The 22381-nt window shown below is 43.4% G+C and overlaps 2 protein-coding genes across 4 annotated transcripts in view; one reads left to right on the forward strand and one right to left on the reverse strand.

The window, feature by feature from the left end:
• Window positions 1-1098: 1098 nt before the first annotated feature.
• LOC118377385 (leukocyte receptor cluster member 8 homolog) lies at window positions 1099-20163 on the forward strand. Of its 3 annotated transcripts, none has more exons than XM_052490140.1 (15): window positions 1100-1423; window positions 4185-4350; window positions 7941-8093; window positions 8371-8454; window positions 9751-10195; window positions 10341-10497; window positions 10754-10924; window positions 12112-12357; window positions 12566-12730; window positions 13111-13402; window positions 13498-13599; window positions 13725-13793; window positions 13921-14050; window positions 14172-14379; window positions 14499-20163. In XM_052490140.1, exons 1-15 carry the CDS (start codon window positions 1383-1385, stop codon window positions 14659-14661), a joined length of 2592 nt encoding a protein of 863 aa, XP_052346100.1. In that variant the 5' UTR covers window positions 1100-1382; the 3' UTR covers window positions 14662-20163. The 3 variants fall into 3 exon arrangements, with proteins under 3 accessions (XP_052346102.1, XP_052346100.1, XP_052346101.1); XM_052490141.1 differs by having other exon boundaries at window positions 4209-4350; XM_052490142.1 differs by lacking the exon at window positions 7941-8093 and having other exon boundaries at window positions 1099-1423.
• A 109-nt stretch (window positions 20164-20272) lies between these two features.
• The window catches only part of LOC127914266 (uncharacterized), a 2329-nt gene continuing 220 nt past the window's right edge, over window positions 20273-22381 (reverse strand). The window contains exons 2-7 of the mRNA XM_052489273.1: window positions 22365-22381; window positions 22175-22250; window positions 21993-22030; window positions 21773-21954; window positions 21439-21658; window positions 20273-21201 (exon numbers count right to left, since the gene is read on the reverse strand). The exon at window positions 22365-22381 is cut by the window's right edge and continues 21 nt beyond it. Coding sequence (XP_052345233.1) covers window positions 21094-21201; window positions 21439-21658; window positions 21773-21954; window positions 21993-22030; window positions 22175-22250; window positions 22365-22381 — 641 coding nt within the window. The 3' untranslated portion in view covers window positions 20273-21093. The remainder of the gene's footprint in view (window positions 21202-21438; window positions 21659-21772; window positions 21955-21992; window positions 22031-22174; window positions 22251-22364) is intronic.

The following is a 22381-nucleotide window of genomic DNA, read 5'->3' on the forward strand; positions in this document are numbered from 1 at the left end:
ATCATGGTGCCTAGACCCCTTACCCTTTTACACATCTACCTCCATCACTCCAGTATCCCTGCACATTGTAAATATGTTATTGGAAGTGACTTTTAAAAATATTCCCTGTATATAGTATATTTATTTACTTATTTTATTGTGTATTTCGTATTTCTTATTCTTAGTTATTGTGTGTTAAAAAAAACATTGTTATTGATTATTGCATTGTTGGGTTTTGAGTTTTGAGATTGCATGAAAGGCATTTTACCATACTTGTGCATGTGACATTAAAACACATTTTTTGTTATTAATACTTTTTTACTTTCAGATTTTTCAGGGGGCACCCTCAGCATACCTACTTCCCACGGCTATATGCAGATCAATTTCCCAAAACGTAATAATTATTATTTATTTGTAATTCAGGAACTCTGTCGGGGTCTTGAATGATTATTTATAGTTATAATAGTAGAATACTCAAGGTGCAATTTCGAAATTTGGTTGTGGATCAGCAGTTTTTCTCTTGTTATGTCAGTCACTACACAGTCACTCAATTAGCTCATGTCAGATACAATTTTTTAGATTGGTAAATTATTCGAGCCAGCTATCTAAACTTGAAGTAATCATGGTCGAATTACCGACTGGGGGGCCACCCATTCTCACTAAGGGCCCCCAAAAGACTATGGCCGGCTCTGAGTGCACGTGTGGGTATGGATCTGGGTACAAAGACCAGCAAGCTACTGCGGCCCCTGATGATGAGTTCAGATTTTTTGTGGCCCCCACCCCCATCAAAGTTGCCCATCCCTGGTTGAGACTATCTTATCACATTCACCTTGCTTGACAGTTATGTGGTGGAGGATGAAGAGTCTTAAATATATATATATATTTTACTTATAACAGCTTTTCACCAGCAGGGAGAGTAAAAACATGTTTTATTCAATATTATTCTGCAAAATCAAGGGTTACGGTGTTTAACAGCAATAACTTTATTATGCAAGTGTAGAAGCAATAGTAGTAATGAGAAGGAAAACTTACTTTGAAATCTAGGAACAAAGTTGTTAAGTATTTTACTCCAATGAGAGGAGGCGAGGCAAAGGAAACGGAAGGCGAGGCATATGGAACATATCTAATACAACTGCCATTTTGTTTTTCAGTTGAAGATCCAATGCAGCTACGGTTGTTCTTGTGAAAATGGCTTTATTCGACGTTTAGATATTGGTTTTAGTGTGTTTTTTTCTTAAATTGAAAGACTCTTGTTGAGAAGTAGTGGATGGTAGAGTAAAAGACCGAAGGACCAACTTTCCTTGTATATTGTGATTTAATTGTTCATGTTTACGTTAGGGTCTTCTGGCCTACGACGTTCTTTTAGATTGGTACTGTAGCTAGCTAGTTATCTCGGTGGCAAAATGGCGGCGAATACGACCCAGACAGCTCCAGCTGCTAACTGGTAAGAGCCAAAATTATCAAGTTAAACATATCGAGCTTTCGAATATGTTCTCACTTTATTTTGACCTGTATTATAGCTAGACATTTAACGTTCGAAGAAAACCTGCGATTCGCAGAGTTCGTCTCGTTCCGTTAGTTAACGTAGCTAACGCTAACTAGCCAGTAAATTAACGTTAGCTAACTCCTACTTTCCTGCAGCTTCGTATCGGCTAGCCTTCTCTACTAACAACACCACCAACTATGTAGTACGTAGTTATGATAGACATGGTAATTAGCTATCGGGGTCACAGTCCAGTAACCTAGTAACATCCATCCAAGACTCTCACCAAGTTAACGTTATCTTCCTGGCCGGATCACAACAAATTCTAGTATCAACACGATTTTCATGTCTAGGATGGGTCACCAAGAACGGGTGTAAAATGGCTAATGGGTTGATTCCGGACCGGGCAGTTGAGCTTCTCTCTCAAGGCTTGGGCAGTATTGTCTAACTTGACATTGAATCACTTCTATAAGATTTGGAAATGGCCTAGCTAGTTGTCAGCAAGGTTACTGTCTCTTAAATATAGGCAGGGCCAGGCGATGACTGTTTTATTTTGTACTAGCATGGGTTATTGCTATTCTTCATGTGGGGTCAAAGCACTGTTATTTTGAGATTCGCTCAACATACCCTCTGCTAACAGAGATCAATGAGAATGTCCCATTTTATTTAGGGGCCACAGAAATAGCAGGCTTTGAATGTTATGTGTGTAGCGGGGCCATGCTCAAGCAGCTGAGATGCTCATTCAACAGGTTACCTTACTAAAATGTATTCATATACACAAAGAAAAAATATGAACGCAACATGTAAAGTGTTGGTTTCATTAACTAAAATAAAAGATTCCAGAAATGTTTCGTATGCGCATAAAGCTTATTTATCTAAAATATGCAAAAATTACATAAGTTGGTCATCATTTTGCCTTTGCCAAGAAAATCCATCCACCTGACAGGTATGGCATATCAAGAAGATGATTATCAAGAAGCTGATTAAACAGCATGATCATTACACAGGTGCACCTTGTGCTGGGGACAATAAAGGGTGACTCTAAAATGTGCAGTTTTGTCACACAACACAATACCACCGATGTGTCAAGTTTGGAGGGAATGTCCAACAGAGCTGTTTCCAGAGAAGGTCATGTTTATTTCTTTACCATAAGCCACCTCCAATGTCGTTTTAGAGAATTTGACAGTAAGTCCAACGGCCTCACAAACGCACACCACGTGTAACTACGCCAGCCCAGGCTCTCCGCATCCGGCTTCTTCGTCTGCAGTATCGTCTGAGAACAGCCATCCGGACCGCTGATGAAACTGGGCTTGCACAAACTGTCAGAAACCATCTCAGGGAAGCGCATCTTCTTTTATGGTGTCATTTGGGCAAGTGATTTTCTGGTGTCAGCGTTGTGAACAGAGTGCCCCATGGTAGTGGTGGAGTTGTGGTATGGGCAGGCATAAGCTACGGACAACGAGCACAATTGCTTTTTATCGATGGCTGTTTCGATGCACAGAGATACCATGACGATATCCTGAGGCCCATTGTTGCGCCATTCATCTGCCGCCATCACCTCATGTTTCAGTATGATAATGCACAGCCCCATGTCGCAGGGGTCAATACACAATTCCTGGAAGCTGAAAATGTTCCAGTTCTTCCATTGCCTGTATACTCACCAGACATGTCACCCATTGAGCATATTTGGGATGCTCTGGGTCGACGTGTATTACCGCGTGTTCCGGTCCCAGCCAATATACAGCGACTTCGCACAGCCATTGAAGAGGAGTGGGACAACATTCCACAGGCCACAATCACAGATCAACTCTATTCCCAGTCATGTGAAATCCATAGATTAGGACCTAATACATTTATTTCGTTTTAGCTGCTGGGTTCCGTTTTAGCTCGTGGTGTTCTCAATTTTATTTAATCATCTGGGAAATGGGATGCAACCAGAAAGGTTGCATCTATATGCAGATAGTCATGCAGTTCCAGTCAAAAGTTTGGACACACCTACACATTCAAGGGTTTTTCTTTATTTTTACTATTTTCTACAGTGATGAATAATAGTGAAGACATCAACTGTGAAATAACACGTGAAATCATGTAGCAATCAAAATATATTTTCTGTTTGTCTTTATCGAAGTAGCCACCCTTTGCCTTGATGACGGCTTTGCACACTCTTGACATTCTCTTAACCAGCGGTTACCATACCCGGCCTGCTAGGTGGTTGCTACTTAGTCCCCAGGACATTTACAGTATTTGGCAAGACTGCCAAACCAGAGGCATGGAATAGTCTACAATCCATGCGTCATCTAGATAAGTTAGTGCCACTGAATGAATTTTACATTTTGAAGGGAGTCTTGTTACAGAGGAGTGTAAATGCATTTTAAAGCTGGATCATGTTGTGTTGTATGTTTTAATTTAGTAATGTATTGATTGTTGCTGCTGCCTTGGCCAGGACTCTGGGTCTCAATGAGCTTTTCCTGGTAAAATAAAAAATATTTCCTTTATGAACTGTAACTCAGTAAAAGCTTTGAAATTGCATTTATATTTTTATTCAGTGTAGTTACACATTTCCAAAAATAAACAATCTTATCTCTTGAGTAAAGAATTGGTGTGCTGTAAATATTGCTGGTTTGGTGGTAGTATCTTCCAATTTAACACACCTGAAACTTGGTCATGTTAAATGTTAAATGTATCAGACATTTGTTTGGTTTCCGTACTAACTGACTGACAGTCACGTGTCTCCTGTCTGTTGTAGGTCGTTTGGTGCAGCAGCAGGTCCAGAGGGCCAGACAGTCTCGGAAAACCCAGAGTGGGAGAAGGCCAGACAAGCACTGGCCTCCATCAGCAAGACCCAGAGCGCCACCAAGACCGCTCAGGCCAACCGGACCACAGCACAGGTGTGTGTTTGCTTATGTGTCTGTTTTTTTTGCTTCTCGGATGCTTTTGTTTACTTACTGTAAGGCACATTACCTACGATAATGAAGTGAAATTCTGGTTATGAAGGGGTTTCATGTCTGGCAGATGGATGGCAGTTTTATTAGTCTAATTCAGGGGTTCCTAAACTGTTTTGGCCCGTGACCCCATTTTGATATATATAAAAATGCGACCCAACCATGTAAAAAAAGTTGCCATCAACGGCAAATGTTCACTTTTTAAATTGGGGCTATGACAGTCTATTATAAGACAGTCTGACAGTACTTTTGACTAGGGATGCACAATATATTGGTGAACATATCGGAATCAGATGTTATTAGTTAAAAATGGCAACATCGGTATTGGCCCGATGTCTAGTTTAACGCCGATGTGCAAAACCAATGTCAAAGCTGATGCGCATACCTATATAACGTAGGTACATGACATAATGACGCCACGTAACATTTTGCACTACACGTTCAACACAGCATTCCTAACCTAGCCAACAATGTCTGCTGGTGTGGATTGAGCAGTCAACAAGTTTAGCAGTTATTTGAAAGCGTAAGAACATTTCAGAGAACTCAAAGGCGAAATCCATTTACGCCAAGATAATGGAATTCATTGCCCTTGACAATCAACTGTTCTCTGTCGTGGCTGATGTTGGCTTTCGCCGTTTGGTTGAGCACCGGTACACATGTTGCCCTACCGGAGTTACCCAGTAATGGCGTCACTGCTATTAGCTTCACGACGTACTATTGAACTCCGTTTGGGTCTTTTCGTGTCAAAAAAGATGCACGTCAAATAACACTATTTGACAAGTCAAATGAGCTTTTAATTAGTGATGCACCGATATGACATTTTTGGCTGATACTGACATCTGATATTTTCTTTGCCAAAAAAAACGATACTGATAACCGATGTTTAAAATTTTTGCGGCTTTTAAGCATTCTAGTACAGTTAAATAGTCAACACACACATGGACGCAGTGGTCTAAGGCACTGCATCTCAGTGCATGAGGCGTCACTACAGTCCCTGGTTCGAATCCAGGCTGTATCACATCCGGCCGTGATTGGGAGTCCCATAGGGCGGCTCACAATTGGCCCAGTGTCGTCCGGGGTAGGCCGTCATTGTAAATAAGAATTTGTTCTTAACTGACTTGTCTAGTTAAATAAAGGTTACACACACACACCAAACTGACCAAAAATGTATTTTGTTGGCATTTACCTATGTCCGTCTTAACAGTAAAACATAATCAAAACCTATTTCTTTCACTTGCTGTGCTGTTTTCGTGGTTCATTTGTTCAGTTTCATTCTCAACCAGGATTTTTCATACTATGGAAAGCTGTTTGGGTCTTTGCGTGTCAAATAACACTATTTGACTTGTCAAATAACACTATTTGACTTGTCAAATAACACTATTTGACTTGTCAAATAACACTATTTGACTTGTCAAATAACACTATTTGACTTGTCAAATAACACTATTTGACTTGTCAAATAAGCTTGTTGACAACTTGGAGTCATGTGATGATATGGTGTGTGGTCCACCCACTACAACTCGGGAAACCATGCAGGTTATTAGGCTGTGAGCTTGATTCTCCTTTACAGTCAATATCGAGGGTATAATTCTGGTGACATGATCGATTGCTTGACTGCCGTTTGATAAATACAAATATCCATTTTTTATTTCACCATTATTTAACCAGGTAGGCAAGTTGATAACAAGTTCTCATTTACAATTGCGACCTGGCAATAATGTAGACTATCCTACCTGCACAGCCTACCTGCAAATGTATCTGCAAGCTGTTGGCTAGAGTGCATGTGCCAAGACCAGAATAGGAAAATGTGCTATTTAACGCAACAGTTTGTGACAAACCTATCGGTGGAGTTGAAAATTCTATGGAAACACACTGAACGTTTCATTTTTATTAGATATATAAAAATTTAAGCAAAAAATTACTTTTTGTGTGCACTATCATAAAGCACAGATTTCTCCAACAAGCCCGTTTGGTGGAAACACCACTGGAGGGAAAATGTGCATATTTTCTTTGTGGATTTTAGAATATGCGCATTAAAATGTGTTGCCAATTGGATGGAAATCTAACTAGTGATGTGCTTTTTCCTCCTGTCTGATGGACTGTTGGTCCATTCTCTTATAATGAGTTCTGCACATTGTAGAGTGAAACCGAATACACATATATGTTTCTGAGGTTTCTGTTTCAGTGATGGGCCATAATATTTTGTAGCATATACCATTCCATAAGAGAGCCATATTTATAGTCAAAAGACCTGAAGCCGCTCGGTTTCTTACAACCCCATTTAGCAGCTACTGAATGTTGCTGACATTACCCCGGTTCTATGAACCAAGCACTTTTTTTTTTACTTAGAGTTTCTCCCGTGACCCCATTTTTAAATGAAATGCTTGTCTAGTTGTTGCAATTATTGACTTAGTAACAGTGCCTTTTTTTTAAAGCCGGGTGGACACTACACGACTTTCAAAGTCCTAATGTCACCGAGCCTCTAACATTAAATTAAAAAAAAAATCTTGCCAATGTAGGTAGTGGTGCGCACACTAAACGATGTGGCACAGACGGGGTCACACACTACAAGATTGTTGACCTGGTCGTGAGGATTCTCCGTACCATGCTGTCTTTCCAAAATAACAATTGTGATTACATTTGACGTAGCTACGAGCTGTGGCTCAAAGCAGCCTGATAAACCTTTTGTAATTCACGCTTCCCATACAAATTTGAAATATCTAGCTTCCGTTTTGAATTAAATAACATTGCTTGTGAGCTTCAGGGCTTTAACAATTTGACGCTTTGGTTAAAGGCAAGTACAAACACATACTAGTAGTAGTCATCGCTCCTGCTCGAGAGTCATCTCACTGGCTTCTCTGACGAGCTCTCATTGGCTATTGCTGATCATCGTTCTCAACTTGTTGTTGCACATCTCACACTACAAGACCATTGCAGATTTGCTTCCGATAAAATCAAACATGTTTGAAAATATCGTGATGTCTGGGATTGCTCAAAGATGAGATCAGTAGCCCTCAGATTGAGTCTCTGACCCGTTCACATTAAACAAGCATCGGTGACGGCCACGTGCCCCGAGTAGGCAATGACATGGACATTTTATCTCCAATCTCGAAGACTTGTCTGGGACAGCTAAATCAGAGCCGAAATAGTGTAGTGTAGACCCGGCTTTAATCTCAAAGGCGCTTGTTATTGGGTATAATGTATTACCTCAACAGTTAACTTGACGAGCTGTACAGCATGGACCATTTTCTTCCTTCCTGACACAGACGTACAACTGTCTGATCTGGGCTCGTATCCACAAAGCGTCTCAAAGTAAGAGTGCTGATCTTGGATCAGGTCCCAACCTGTGTATGTAGTCTTATTGATTAAGATTCTAAAAGGCAAAACTGATCCTAGCTCAGCACTCCTACTCTGAGGCTTTGTGGATACGGCCCCAGGTCTTCCTGGCTTTATACCCGAATATGATTCAAATGGACGAGTAGGCTTTCATTCGGATTTAATCTCTCATCACTTAGTAGTTGTCTGTTTGTTTCCAGGCTGGTCAGTTTCAGCCTGCAGTTACTGAGTCCACAGCCATACAGCAGCAACAGCAGCAGTACTACCAACAGTGGTACCAACAGAACCAGCAGGAACCGTATCCTGGATACACCTACCCCTACAATTACTACTACCCCATGGCGCCGGGCCCCGTACGTGTACATATCCTCCACACCCTCCACATTTCAGATTAACTGTAGTCCTTGGTAATGATTTCCGCGACACTGATGCTGGCTTTATGCACTATAGCGTTTAGATAAGGAATTGGAATTGTTAGATTTAGCCTACACATTACAAAACCGGCACTTTGCAACTAAAAAATCTATGAACTGTTAATACATGATACCCCGACAGAATACACAACATAAAACCATTGGTTGAAGCCAAGCCAGTACCATATTTGAAGTGTGTTTTCTTCTGATTCTCCAGTATGGTGGTGGTGGCTATCCTCCTCAGGGCCAGTATGGTGTACCTCCAGGACCTTACCCCTCTCCCACCACTCCAACTGGACAGGTAACCATCAGAAAACTGCTACTGTTGCTACTTAAATTAAGTTTTCAGTTTACTTCACTCTTCCTCTATTGCAGTTTATGAATTATTGACTAAATGAGCCAGGCGTTTGTGTAAAAATGACTTTCTGTGTCCGGACAGAAGTGCGCCAGGGATCAAATGCATGAATTAAGATGCTATTGATGACTGGCATTTGAATACTGTTCTATTTCTACACTGACAAGCGTCACAAATTATCTCACACGGTCAGGTACAACCCGACACTGTTGATTGGTCAATGTGTCATGCTGCCTTGTTGACAAAATTACTGAGCGGCACAGATTACTGTTTTGGTTTGAGAAGGGGCACAGATTACTGTTTTGGTTTGAGAAGGGGCACAGATTACTGTTTTGGTTTGAGAAGGGGCACAGATTACTGTTTTGGTTTGAGACGGGGCACAGATGACTGTTTTGGTTTGAGACGGGGCACAGATGACTGTTTTGGTTTGAGAAGGGGCACAGATGACTGTTTTGGTTTGAGAAGGGGCACAGATGACTGTTTTGGTTTGAGAAGGGGCACAGATTACTGTTTTGGTTTGAGAAGGGGCACAGATTACTGTTTTGGTTTGAGAAGGGGCACAGATGACTGTTTTGGTTTGAGACGGGGCACAGATGACTGTTTTGGTTTGAGACGGGGCACAGATGACTGTTTTGGTTTGAGACGGGGCACAGATGACTGTTTTGGTTTGAGACGGGGCACAGATGACTGTTTTGGTTTGAGACGGGGCACAGATGACTGTTTTGGTTTGAGACGGGGCACAGATGACTGTTTTGGTTTGAGACGGGGCACAGATGACTGTTTTGGTTTGAGACGGGGCACAGATGACTGTTTTGGTTTGAGACGGGGCACAGATGACTGTTTTGGTTTGAGACGGGGCACAGATGACTGTTTTGGTTTGAGACGGGGCACAGATGACTGTTTTGGTTTGAGACGGGGCACAGATGACTGTTTTGGTTTGAGACGGGGCACAGATGACTGTTTTGGTTTGAGACGGGGCACAGATGACTGTTTTGGTTTGAGACGGGGCACAGATGACTGTTTTGGTTTGAGAAGGACGCTCCTCCCTCCCCGCTTTCGACCCATGACGTAGCGGGCCTTTACCCGGTACCTCGCGGCTCAGCATAATGTAATCCTCCCACTAAGAATCTGTTTGGAGCTGAAGTCTGTTGCAGTTAGAATGTTTTGCTCTGCAGTTCTCCTTTCATATTGAGATATACAAGTTTCTTTTCCCCCATCTATTATTTGTCCCTACCTTCCCAGCCTCCATCCCTGCCCGTGATGGATGACCAGTCCTCCAGCTACCCCTCTCAGCCCCAACCCCCTCCTCCTGCTGCACCTCAACCACCCCCCCAGAGCCCCACCAGCTCTGAGCAGCCCCCACCCCCTCCTCCCCCAGCCATCCCTCCCCCTCCCAACTCCCAGTACCCCCTTCCTCCAGGGCAGAACTCTTACAACCCCATGCCCTACCCCAACAATGACCCCAACCAGATGAGAGGTTACAACCACAACCAGGGCAGGCCCAGCTATGGGCAGAGCTACCAGACTCCAAACTCATACCAGCAGCAGCAGAATAACAACCAACACCAGCAACAAGGACAGGGTCAGTATGGACCAGGAGCTGGGAGAGGAGAGGCCAACAAAAACAAGAACCATCAACAACAACAGCCACAGCAACAAGGACCGCAGCTCTGGCACCGCATGAAACGTAAGTGTGTGAGGGTATTGAGTTGTGTGTGTGTGTGTTCAGGTGTCTAGAGCATGTTTTTTTCTGTCAGCTTATCAATGAATTTGTTTCCCATCACTTGGTGTTATTTTGTTTGTTTCAATGCCGCCTTCATTATTTTCCACAGAGGCACCTGGAGCAGGTGCGATGAAGTTCAACATTCCCAAGCGACCCTACGTCATGACCAATCAAAGTTTCCCTCCTGGGGAACAACCCACTGGATTGGCTGCTACTCCTTCCTCCCCGGCTGCTGCTCCTGCTGCACCTGGCGGTGCCCAGACACGGTGAGGAGACTACTAATGACACCAATATATCGGTCTTTACTATCCTTAATACCTACTGGGGAAGAATGAAGTATCTCTACTCATGATCAGAAGATGACAGGAGTTTAAAATCTGCATCCAATAGATTTCAGAAGTACCATGTCCCTCTTTCTCAAACTAATAATTAGTCACTTCAAATTGACCTAGTACTCCCAAACCAGTTTCCTTTCCCCCTTATTTACTGTTGCAGTGCTGATTATAAAAATGATTCCCTCAGGCCCCAGGACTGGCCCCAGGCGATGAAGGAGTATGTTCAGCGCTGCTTCACAGCCTGTGAGAATGAGGAGGACAAGGACCGCACCGAAAAGGGGCTGAAGGAGGTCCTACAGAAAAGACTACAGGATGGGTCTGCCTACACCATCGACTGGGACCGCGAGCCTCTGCCTGAGTGAGTGGAGCAGTTGTTCTTGAAAAAGCCTGATGTTTCACTGTCTAGGAACTTAGCCTGTTTCACTGTTGTTACTGTAATTTAATTATGCCAATGTGCTTTCATCAATTGAAAGCCCTTAATCTATTTTATGAGAATTTGTAAGATTTCTTGTTTGCATAAAATAGACGCAGACCAGTCTTTCAATAATAGGTAATAGAATTTATTCTCGGAGTGCGCTCCCACTTAATCACGTGCAGCAGTTTATATACAGATCATGACGTCATTTCATGGCTTTAACAGAATCTCCTCCTCTCGACCGGGACAAAGTAAGGTTAAAGTTCATTCTAACTTACTAACACACTCCCAGATAACTTTTGACCCCTCAACATTATCGATCACTACTGAACTGACAGTTTTAATTAACAGAACCTAGGAATGCACTCACTGCCTTATCTAAAAACCCCAGAGCTAAGTTTCAGTAGGGTCAACCATAGGCTAACGACCTTATGTGTTTACACAGTCCCCAACGCATTTGTTTCTGCCTAGTTGGAATGGTGTTCATTAACTTTTTATTACTCCTTGTCCGTGTCACACAATCCCTTCTTATGAACTCATATTGTTGATCACTTATAAAACAGAGTGTAAGTTTACTTAGTTACAATTCTATTTAAAATGGGGATATTGTTTATTAATTTATCCATACTAATTTCAACAACTGTCTTGGAACTTAGCCTGATGTTTCACTGTCTTGGAACTTGGCCTGATGTTTCACTGTCTTGGAACTTGGCCTGGTGTTTCACAGTCTTGGAACTTGGCCTGGTGTTTCACCGTCTTGGAACTTGGCCTGGTGTTTCACCGTCTTGGAACTTGGCCTGGTGTTTCACCGTCTTGGAACTTGGCCTGGTGTTTCACCGTCTTGGAACTTGGCCTGGTGTTTCACCGTCTTGGAACTTGGCCTGGTGTTTCACCGTCTTGGAACTTGGCCTGGTGTTTCACCGTCTTGGAACTTGGCCTGGTGTTTCACCGTCTTGGAACTTGGCCTGGTGTTTCACCGTCTTGGAACTTGGCCTGGTGTTTCACCGTCTTGGAACTTGGCCTGGTGTTTCACCGTCTTGGAACTTAGAAAGCCTGAATCCCCTTTTGGAGACCAAATGCCTCATTTCTGCCTTTCATCCTAATCCCTTCTCTCCTCTCTCTCCGTCCAGACTGAAGGCCAAGCAGTCTCGCTGGGAGGCTGTACCCACCCAAAGGACTCTGGAGAGTTCTGTGGGCCGTGGTGGGGGTACAGGTGGGGCTACGCGTGGCAGGGGTGGTGGGGCCAGGCTGGGACACTACAGGAACGTCTTCTCCCAGAGAAGCCCCTCATCCAGCTCCTCAGGCTCCTCCTCTCGCTCCCCCTCTCCCTCCCACAACCGACACAGGGACCGCAATGGCCAGAGACACAGGCGCAGGTGAGAGACAGTGTGTTTGTATGTTTTGGGTTGGTCCAGTGATTATTATTATTTTTGTTTTCATAATTGTCTAGGTGTATTATTTGCCCCAACCTGTTTTTTTATTGGTCAAATATTCTCCTTAATATTGTATAATCATAGCCACTCTAAAAAGAGAAAGTATGCTGTGTAGTTTTGTTGTAATGTCCTGTTCGTTCTCCTCTTCCAGTGACTCTGAGTCCCAGTCGGACAGCAGCATGTCCAGTGACCTCCGAACCCAGCTTCCCCGGCGCAATCAGAAAGGAGGGCGTGGCCGTGGGGGCGACAGGGACCGAGGCAGAGGGGGTGGAGAGAGGGGACGAGGAAGGGGCGGAAGAGGCAACAGAGGACGGAGGTAAATGAGCATGTTTTGGCCTAAAGAAAAATTCCAGACTTAATGTTTTGCATGTCAGCAATCGAGTTTTCAAGATATGCAACTTTCAAAATACAGAAATATAGCCGGAATAATGCATTTTGCATCATATTATGCCAAACTCTGCATCATATGATGCAAAATGCATCATACCGGCTGTATTTTGAAAGTGATACATCTTGAAAACTTGATTGCTGACATGCAAAACATTCTGGGACTATATCAACAATGGACTAATAAAACAAATAATAAAAGCTAGTTTTGGGTGAGATCTTCTTTCAAGTCATTGGCCTTGACTCACCCACAAACTAATATTCACCTTTCCCTCATTGTGCTGATCACATTTCGGCTTCTCTTCTCAGAAACATGGATGACGCTAACTCCACCGTCCTGGGCAAGAAGAGGAAAGGTGGGAACGCCGGCCTGGACTTCCACGACCCCCACCGCGAGGCCAAGAAACAAAGCCGAGCGGCACGCTTCCACAACACCAAGATGCGTTCAGAGCCCCTGGTGCTGTCCATCAACAACCTGGAGCTGCCCAAGGAGGACCTGAGCTGGGACGACTGCCCCATCGTAGGCACCTGCCAAGAGATCACCAAGATCTACCTGAGACTCACCTGTGCCCCTGACCCTGCCACCGTGCGTCCCGTATCTGTGAGTATCGCCTGTCACGTGGAATGAGAGGATCCTTATTTGAGGCCTCCCTTCAGATTGTGTGATGTTTGTCTCCTAATCCCGTCTCTGGCCAGGTGCTGAGGAAGTCTCTGTTGGCCGTGAAGGCCCACTGGAAGACCCGTCAGGACTACCCCTACGCCTGTGAACAGATGAAGTCCATACGACAGGACCTCACGGTCAGTTTACTACATGTCCTTTTTAGTTTAGTCGAACAGGTCCTTTTTAGTTTAGTCGAACAGGCACTTTGTCCTATCTCGGTATATGAGGATATGAAAACAGGAGGCGTCTCTCCTCCTTTCAGGTCCAAGGAGTTCGTACAGAGTTCACAGTGGAAGTATACGAGTGCCATGCACGCATTGCTCTGGAAAAGGTGAGAGGGCCTCTCCATACACTGTCCCCCTTCGCTACCTCGTATTTGACGTTGGGCGCCGTTTTTGAGGTTAAAGGTGCGGTGTCGTACTAGATGTGCATTCTCTAAATGTTTGCGTTGTTACCAGGGCGACCACGCAGAGTTCAACCAGTGCCAGATGCAGCTGAAGGCCCTGTACAAGGACAACCCGTCAGAGAACATAGGGGAGTTCACTGCTTACAGACTACTCTACTATATCTTCACTAAAAACTCTGGAGGTAACTTACCACCTGCCTGATATTCCTCATCAATCATCATATTTCTGCATTGGATTTTGGCTCGCATAGAATTGAGCTTAATGTCCTGATTTTCTTGGTTGCGTGTTTGCCCCCCACACAGACATCACGACTGAGCTGGTGTACCTGACTGCGGCGCTGCGGGCGGATGAGTGTGTGTCCCACGCGCTCTCCCTCCGCGCCGCCTGGGCTCTGGGAAACTTCCACCGTTTTTTCCAGCTCTACCGGAGAGCCCCACGCATGGCATCCTACCTCATAGACAAGTTTGTAGAGAGGGAGAGGATGATCGCTCTCAGGGCTTTATTCAAAACGTACGCCAGAGGCCTTTCCTACAAACTCCATGGTTCCTAACAATTCATCATTTTATGTAATTGTATGTAGGATAGAAATGGTCCCACTTTAAATTGCCTCTCCCCCTCTGTTTTCCCAGATTCAGACCAGACTTGCCGGTGGAGTATGTGCAGTCCAGTCTGGGCTTCCTTTGTTTAGACTCTTGCATGGCCTTCCTCACAGGCCTGGGGGTCACCTTCTTCCCCTCTGACCCCAGCAAGATAGACTGCAAGATCAGCTCAGCCTGTCTGGCAGCCTCCTGAGGGGGTGGGGGGTTTACCGGGGAGGGGGGAAAGCACACTAAAGGGAGATACTGAGAGCTAGACAGGGTCAGGAATGTACCCTCCAGTTATACTGCACTACACTTCAGGAGGGAGACTAGTGGTTAGACTGAAACTACAATTTAGTCCTGTAGAAAGAGGGAGATATGCACTAGGACCCACTAAATCACTTAAGGTTGAAATTCAGTGAGGATCCCACCCACAGATGCAATGTGCTCACAGATATGGACTGTATAACAAGAGTGGGGGAGATTATCTGCATACATGCTGCACATCAAATACATTTAGAATAGCTTAGTCCCACACATCTCTGAACAGCTCAAGATATTAATTATACTTTCGACTTAGAACATTATAATGACGAACAGATGTTAGGCATTAGTTCAATGTAAGACCTGAAGATCAAGCGCCAACTCACACAGATCAGGGAACAGCGTAGCCTCAAGGTCTCCCATCCACTATCGCTCTCAGAAGTTTTAAGCTAACAGTGTTCTGTTATGTTTTTCCTTCCCTCAAGTCAACAGCCTCAAACTCATGCGAAGACAAGCCTTGAGAACCCAAGAGGGAGATGAAAACTAAATGAGCTAAAGTCATCCCTCAAGCCCTCATCCAACAGGCTGCTCATCCACTCCAAAACCAAACCGTCAACCAGCGAAGAGGTTTATCTGTTCAGGTGTTCAGCTCTAGAGACTGTGCTAGCCCTTTGCTGCTTTCAGGAAGCCTTTGTGATCCAGCGTCCAATCCGGGAGAGGAGGAGATGGTGGTTTGTATGTCCTGTCCCCCCTTCCCTCAAGCTGTCTACGATTGGCGATCGGGTGGGGAAAGTTACCCCCGCATCCTGTTGCTGCGTAGCCCTGCACACTTGTCACCCCTGAAAGGTATTGACTGAGAAATTTAAAGGTTCTGATTGGCTCCTTGCCCAGGTTGGCCACAGCCATCCTTACCCCACAGTTGTCCGCTACCCACAGACTTATAAAGTGTGATGGTGGATACAGTCCCCTAATATTTACCAAGAATGGCCTCTGCAATCCCTCGGTATGTGTCCAGGAGGCAGGATATCCACCTATAGTCCATCTATCCCCTGAGAGCAGACAAGGAGGCAGTTTCCCACCCCTTAAGAGTACCAAATAACCAAGTTGAGGCTCTGAGCGAGCCTGTGGTGTATCCGATCAACAGCTCCCTCAGCAGCATGGGATAGCAGTCGTCAAGCACTCCCACCACACAGGAAAAAGTCAGCTCCATCAAGATGGTGGCAAAGTCTTCAGCTTCAAATATGGTGGCTGGATCAGTCCCGCCACACAACAGATGGAGATGAGATCGCTGTCTGTGCAGATGGCAGCAACGTCTGGGTTTGTATGCTCCACACTCCGTTCAGTAAGGCTGAGTATGTATGTATGGCTGGTAAGAAAAATGACTGTTGGTGTGCTGGAAGGAGGTGGAGGACAGCACGGCAAAGATCACCTGGTATTCACTATTGGCTCATTCACAAACACTAACCATTGGTTTGGGTTAAGGTGTATGTAATCAAGTTTATGGTAATTGCTTAAATTCCATCCACATGATGATAGTGTGTCTGAAATTGTGATATAAAATTAAGGGTGCCAGTATTAACCCCCCTCATTTTTAAAAGAATGATGAAGCCAAACTGTACAATTATGCAGGTGCAGATACACAAATTCAGGTTTAAAAGGTAACTGTCCTCAATTGAAAATTGTCATTCTGACACAAAACATTAGTTTAGGACATTAATGTTGACGGCTAAAGCATACAAGACTCTGCTTATCAAATGTTTGTCTGTAATCAAATCATCTGCTTATTTATTTAAAGCTAAGAAATCATGTGATATCTTTAAAACCCCATTGCAGACATTTTGGTTTTCAGTAAAGGCAGGTGAGAGTGAAGGATTGTCGAGTAGTTATTTATGGGTCCTATCCAGCAGTTATACATTAGGCTACATCCCTGTGTATACTCTTGATAAGATCTGAAGCGAGGAGACTAGTGTGGAGAGTTAATTGTAAATCAACATAATTGTCAATACATAAATAGAACCTAGAAATGGAACATGAGTTGGTGATATCAGTTGATCTAATATCAGCATATATACCCCTTGTTTTCAGGCATGACCTTGAAGAGTATTAACTTGATTCACATCAAAGCTCGAGGTATTTTAGTGAGTTCAGTGCCATTGCGGAGATATCAAATTTATTTGTCACATGCACTGAATACAACTGGTTCAGACTGAAATGCTTACCTACGAGCCCTTTCCCAACAATGCAGAGTTACAAAGTAAGAACAATTTATATAAATACAAAAGGAATTTGGTAACACCATAAAATAACTAACAAGGCTATACACAAGATAGGACTCAACTTTCAGGATGAACAGAAGTCTGTGCTGTAACAAATGTCATGTGTGCTCATCTATAGAGTAGATGTGTCAGTATCTAATGTACATTGTTATGGATTCAGTTGGCCTTGTTGTGGATTCAGTTGGCCTTTATTCATTGGACATTTTGATATGTCTTATGTTTACCAGGGCAAGTGTAATTTTGACAAACGTATATGGTGAATGAGAAGCTAAAGCATTTTAGATATGGGTAATAAACAATGTATTCTTAAGACAATCGATGTGAATATGTAAATTATAGTTACAAATCTAAAGTTGGATGATTTGGAATACATTGCCTGTTTTTGATATTGCCGTGGATTTAAATGGGGAAATGATAGTAACTGCTTTTTGTAGTGCAAACACTTGCGTGATTTCTACCCTATATTTTTGACCGCTTATTCAATAAGTTTGCAGGACAGGTTTATATTTTGGGCTTTTACAGGGATTGAAAATGGGATATTTGCTGTATAAACCAAATTTTTCTTGCCAAATGTCCCTTAGATATGCACACCTTGGTTGACCACTTTCATTTCTTAATCATTTTTTAAAAATGCTCATCTTTTGTGAACCCATTTTTTTTTTTTTTGATTTGATTTACTGCAATTCTGTGTCATCTCAACCTTTCTGGCTTTCTGTAATCATGAACCTCTTGCAGTGGTATTCAAAGTCAGCATCGCGACCCATGAGGGAAATGCGAAAACATTCATAGGTCATATTGTATGGGACAATATAGAAACGATTTTGAAAGGGATAATTTAAAAAATCTATTTTTATTGAGTAAATGTATTTATTGGTTTATTTTCATTTCGATGAGATGAACATGTAATGAATTGAAGGTAAAAACAAATTAAAGGTTGTCAGTAGGTTTGGAAATTCTTCTGGCCAAAAAAAATTGTTCCCCAGAAATTCTGGTGGAAAAAATGGTGTCCCCAACTGAAAAAGTTTGAATATCACTGCCTTAGAGATAAGTAATGTACTAAGACCCCCACACAACATCCTGATGGCAAGAGAAAGGTTTGGTTGAAGGCACTGCACTCCCATTAGCCAAGAAACAAACTTGTTGTGTTGCTCAAGTCTCCCATTTGTCAATTTCTTTGGAAGTAGTTTGTCAAAGAGCAAACCCAGACCTGTTTCAGATTAACAGTGGTTTGGCTGGTGTGAGTCAGTGTTTTGATATGGGAACATATCAATATGGTACCGTCATTATGTTATTAATATTCTTAATGATTGGATTGAGAGCCTGAGATATATATATATCTATGACATGACTGCAGGATCACTTTCAATATGAATGTCTGGATGAGTGATCAGTCTTCTCAGCAACCCTTCTACCCATTTCTAGATCCCTTTGTGTCATTTGACTGGCACTATTTTGTGTGATATGTGCTCTCTTCGGTCATTAATTTCAGCAGTTGTACTCATGACTCAACTTGTCCCTTCTCTCATCTTCTTATTCTCTGTCCCCCTTTACTTTGTCCCACTCCCGTCACCAGTCCTTTTCTCTTATTTTTCTTCTTGCAGTACTGCATTACAGGAGCAAAAGGAATGTGAAAAGAGAGCACCTCCTCCCAGCCTCCAGAAGCAAGCTGGAGAGAGGGAAAAGTGTGAGAAATGCAAGACTTGATACTGCCAACTCAAGTTCAAGCCATTTTGTCAATATGACCTGATGTTGCTGTGTCTTATACATGGGAGCCTGACTTCAATTGTTTTAGTCAAGTCTTTTGAATGTATTTTATTTGACTATTCTTAACTTGAATCAAGAAAACTAGTTTGCCAGAAACAATTTTGGAAGACTTGCAAGTTCTGTCTATAGTTAGGAAGGCCTATACCTCTAAACCATCATATGTGTTAATGTATACTGTTTGTCCAGAAACATTTGCATGCGTTCTTGTTTTTCATAACCATGGTGTTCTCTAGAAATTGCTTTGTCATTATGTTAACTTCTCAAGTACAGATAAATATTTGTTATGGCAACCTTTTTTGGTCAGTGAATATTTGGCATCTCTGTAACCTTGATGTATTTTGTCAGCTGCCTCGTGTGGTCTACCTGTAAATTAATTTGCCTGCATTTGGTATTTGTCGTAATACAATGGGAGTTATTTTAACTTGGAAACCCATTAATTGGTATCTCTAGCATGTAAACTACTTTTTGGGATTTGAAATGGATCTGGACATACAGCATACAAGTTCCATTATATCAAGGAAAATACATTCTAGATATTTTTTTTCTTATCTGCTTATATTTGGTCACATTCCTGTCAGTTTTGAGTAGTCTGGTAGTAGTTGGCTCCCATATCAGAATGTTGCTCTGTCTTGCTCTGTACCTTTCCTAAACAGGATGCTTCTCTGTCTTGTCTCTGTTGATTTCAGACACCTCTTCAACAGTCAAGTTCATGTAGCGTGCTATCTCCTGGTCAGATGTTTAACATTGCAGAACCTCTCATATCTCACATTGATGCTTTAGTTCTGACACATTCATATTTTTTGTTCAATAATGGTTTATAACTGTACATTTCCATTTAATTAACAATGCTTCTCCTTTTTAAAATGTGCTGCTCCTCCTCTTACTCTCTCAACTGTTCCTTCTGACACTTGTGGGTTTGTTTTTTCCTCTCTTGAAGTTCTTGAAGCACATCACTGTGTAACTCCTGCCTCCATTTGTCCTATTAGACTGCACTTGAACAATTCCCTTTTACTTCAGCCTGATGCATCGGTTCATTTTTAATTCTTCACTGTCTTTAGTGGATTTGTTCTGTTGCTCCTTTTCTCTCCTCACTCTTCTTACCTGCATGTGTCCCCTCCCTCTTCCCTTCTATCAGAATATCTCCTTTCTCCACCCTCATGTTGAGTATCTGTTTGCTAGTGACTATTGTTGCTGAGTAACTCTCCATTCTCGGTAGTAAGTATTGCTTCTACACTGCTCAGGTGGTTTTTGTTGCAGCTAGCTGAAACTAAAGGATATACTTGCAAAATATCCCTCCTCCCCAGTCTCAACCCTCCCTGGATTGTATTTGAAATGAAATACTCCCGTTTTGTAAATACTGTGTACATATGTATTTTTGTCTTGAACCTAATAAAATAAAAGTTTAGAAATAAGTATTGTTTGTCTTGAGTTATAGAAATGACATGTTGCACTTCTACTTAATGTAAAAATTGTTGCTCAAGATTGATATTGTATCAAACCCAGAAGACTCCTCAAACTGAACATTGTTAAAGGCATTTATTTTTTTAAAATCCGAACTGAGAGACAGCAATGGACAATCATATGAGTTGACAGTTCAGTGAGTTGATTGACATCAAAATCCTGAGATTCTGGCTTTAATGTCACTGATTAACATTGCACTGTTTCTAGGGATTGGCACTGAACTTAAATTCAAGGAACAATATTAAATGTCAAAAGAATGGCTGAAGTAAAACAAACAAAAACAAAAAATAGCTCAGTTTGACCAGAGAGCAGTTGGAAAAGGCATGCAAAATAAGGAAGAGGAAATTGAGTAGGCTGATAGCTATAGGGTGAAGAAGCAACAAGCCAAGGAATAGCTAACTACTATAAACTACTGAAAGATGAAAGCAGTTTTTCACACGAGCTAAGACAGGAAAGCATTCAGAACAGGTAAATGGAGAAGAAAAACAGCATAACGGATAAAGAACTAAACACTTAAAAGGGACAGAGTGGAGCAGAGGACCTAAAGAGGGGGATGAGAAGAGAGGAGCAGAGGACCTAAAGAGGGGGATGAGAAGAGAGGACTAGAGGACCTAAAGAAGGGGATGAGAAGAGAGGACTAGAGGAGGAGCAGAGGACCTAAAGAGGGGGATGAGAAGAGAGGACTAGAGGAGGAGCAGAGGACCTGAAGAGAGGACTAGAGGAGGAGCAGAGGGAAAGAGAAGTACCTAAAAAAGGGGTGCCGAGGAGGACCTAGAGAGGAGCAGAGGGAAAGAGGAGGATCTAAAGAGGGATAGAGAGAAAGAGGAGGACCTAAAGAGGGACAGAAAGGAGCAGGGGGAAAGAAGAGGACCTAAAGAGGGTTAGAGAGGAGCAGAGGGAAAGAGGAGGTCCTGAAGAGGAGCAGAGGGAAAGAGCGGAGCAGAGGATGACCTGAAGAGGGTCAGAGGAGCAGAGGGAAAGAGGATGACCTGAAGAGGGTCAGAGGAGCAGAGGGAAAGAGGAGGACCTGAAGAGCAGAGGGAAAGAGGAGGACCTGAAGAGGGGCAGAGGGAAAGAGGAGGACCTGAAGAGGAGCAGAGGGAAAGAGGAGCACCTGAAGAGGGTCAGAGGAGCAGAGGGAAAGAGGATGACCTGAAGAGGGTCAGAGGGAAAGAGGAGGACCTAAAGAGGAGGACCTGAAGAGGAGCAGAGGAAAAGAGGAGGACCTGAAGAGGGTCAGAGGAGCAGAGGGAAAGAGGATGACCTGAAGAGGAACAGAGGAGCAGAGGCAAAGAGGATGACCTGAAGAGGGTCAGAGAGAAAGAGGATGACCTGAAGAGGGACAGAGGAGCAGAGGGAAAGAGGAAGACCTGAAGAGGGTCAGAGGAGCAGAGGGAAAGAGGCTGACCTGAAGAGGAACAGAGGAGCAGAGGGAAAGAGGATGACCTGAAGAGGAACAGAGGAGCAGAGGGAAAGAGGATGACCTGAAGAGGGTCAGAGGAGCAGAGGGAAAGAGGATGACCTGAAGAGGGTCAGAGGAGCAGAGGGAAAGAGGATGACCTGAAGAGGGACAGAGGAGCAGAGGGAAAGAGGATGACCTGAAGAGGGTCAGAGGAGCAGAGGGAAAGAGGATGACCTGAAGAGGAGCAGAGGGAAAGAGGTTGACCTGAAGAGGAACAGAGGAGCAGAGGGAAAGAGGATGACCTGAAGAGGGTCAGAGGAGCAGAGGGAAAGAGGATGACCTGAAGAGGAACAGAGGAGCAGAGGGAAAGAGGTTGACCTGAAGAGGAACAGAGGAGCAGAGGGAAAGAGGATGACCTGAAGAGGGTCAGAGGAGCAGAGGGAAAGAGGATGACCTGAAGAGGGACAGAGGAGCAGAGGGAAAGAGGATGACCTGAAGAGGGTCAGAGGAGCAGAGGGAAAGAGGATGACCTGAAGAGGAGCAGAGGGAAAGAGGTTGACCTGAAGAGGAACAGAGGAGCAGAGGGAAAGAGGATGACCTGAAGAGGGTCAGAGGAGCAGAGGGAAAGAGGATGACCTGAAGAGGAACAGGGGAGCAGAGGGAAAGAGGTTGACCTGAAGAGGAACAGAGGAGCAGAGGGAAAGAGGATGACCTGAAGAGGAACAGAGGAGCAGAGGGAAAGAGGATGACCTGAAGAGGGTCAGAGG

The sequence above is a fragment of the Oncorhynchus keta genome, chromosome 31 (genome assembly GCF_023373465.1).
Source record: "Oncorhynchus keta strain PuntledgeMale-10-30-2019 chromosome 31, Oket_V2, whole genome shotgun sequence".
NCBI lineage: Eukaryota > Metazoa > Chordata > Actinopteri > Salmoniformes > Salmonidae > Oncorhynchus > Oncorhynchus keta.

What these genes read in the sequence shown, in the direction of transcription:
- LOC118377385 (XM_052490140.1), top strand. Translation starts at nt 1,383, where the DNA reads ATGGCGGCGAATACGACCCAGACAGCTCCAGCTGCTAACTG. An exon ending in ACCCCATGGCGCCGGGCCCC is followed by an intron (nt 8,094 to 8,370) that starts GTACGTGTACAT and finishes CTGATTCTCCAG; the next exon opens with TATGGTGGTGGTGGCTATCC. An exon ending in CCACCACTCCAACTGGACAG is followed by an intron (nt 8,455 to 9,750) that starts GTAACCATCAGA and finishes CTACCTTCCCAG; the next exon opens with CCTCCATCCCTGCCCGTGAT.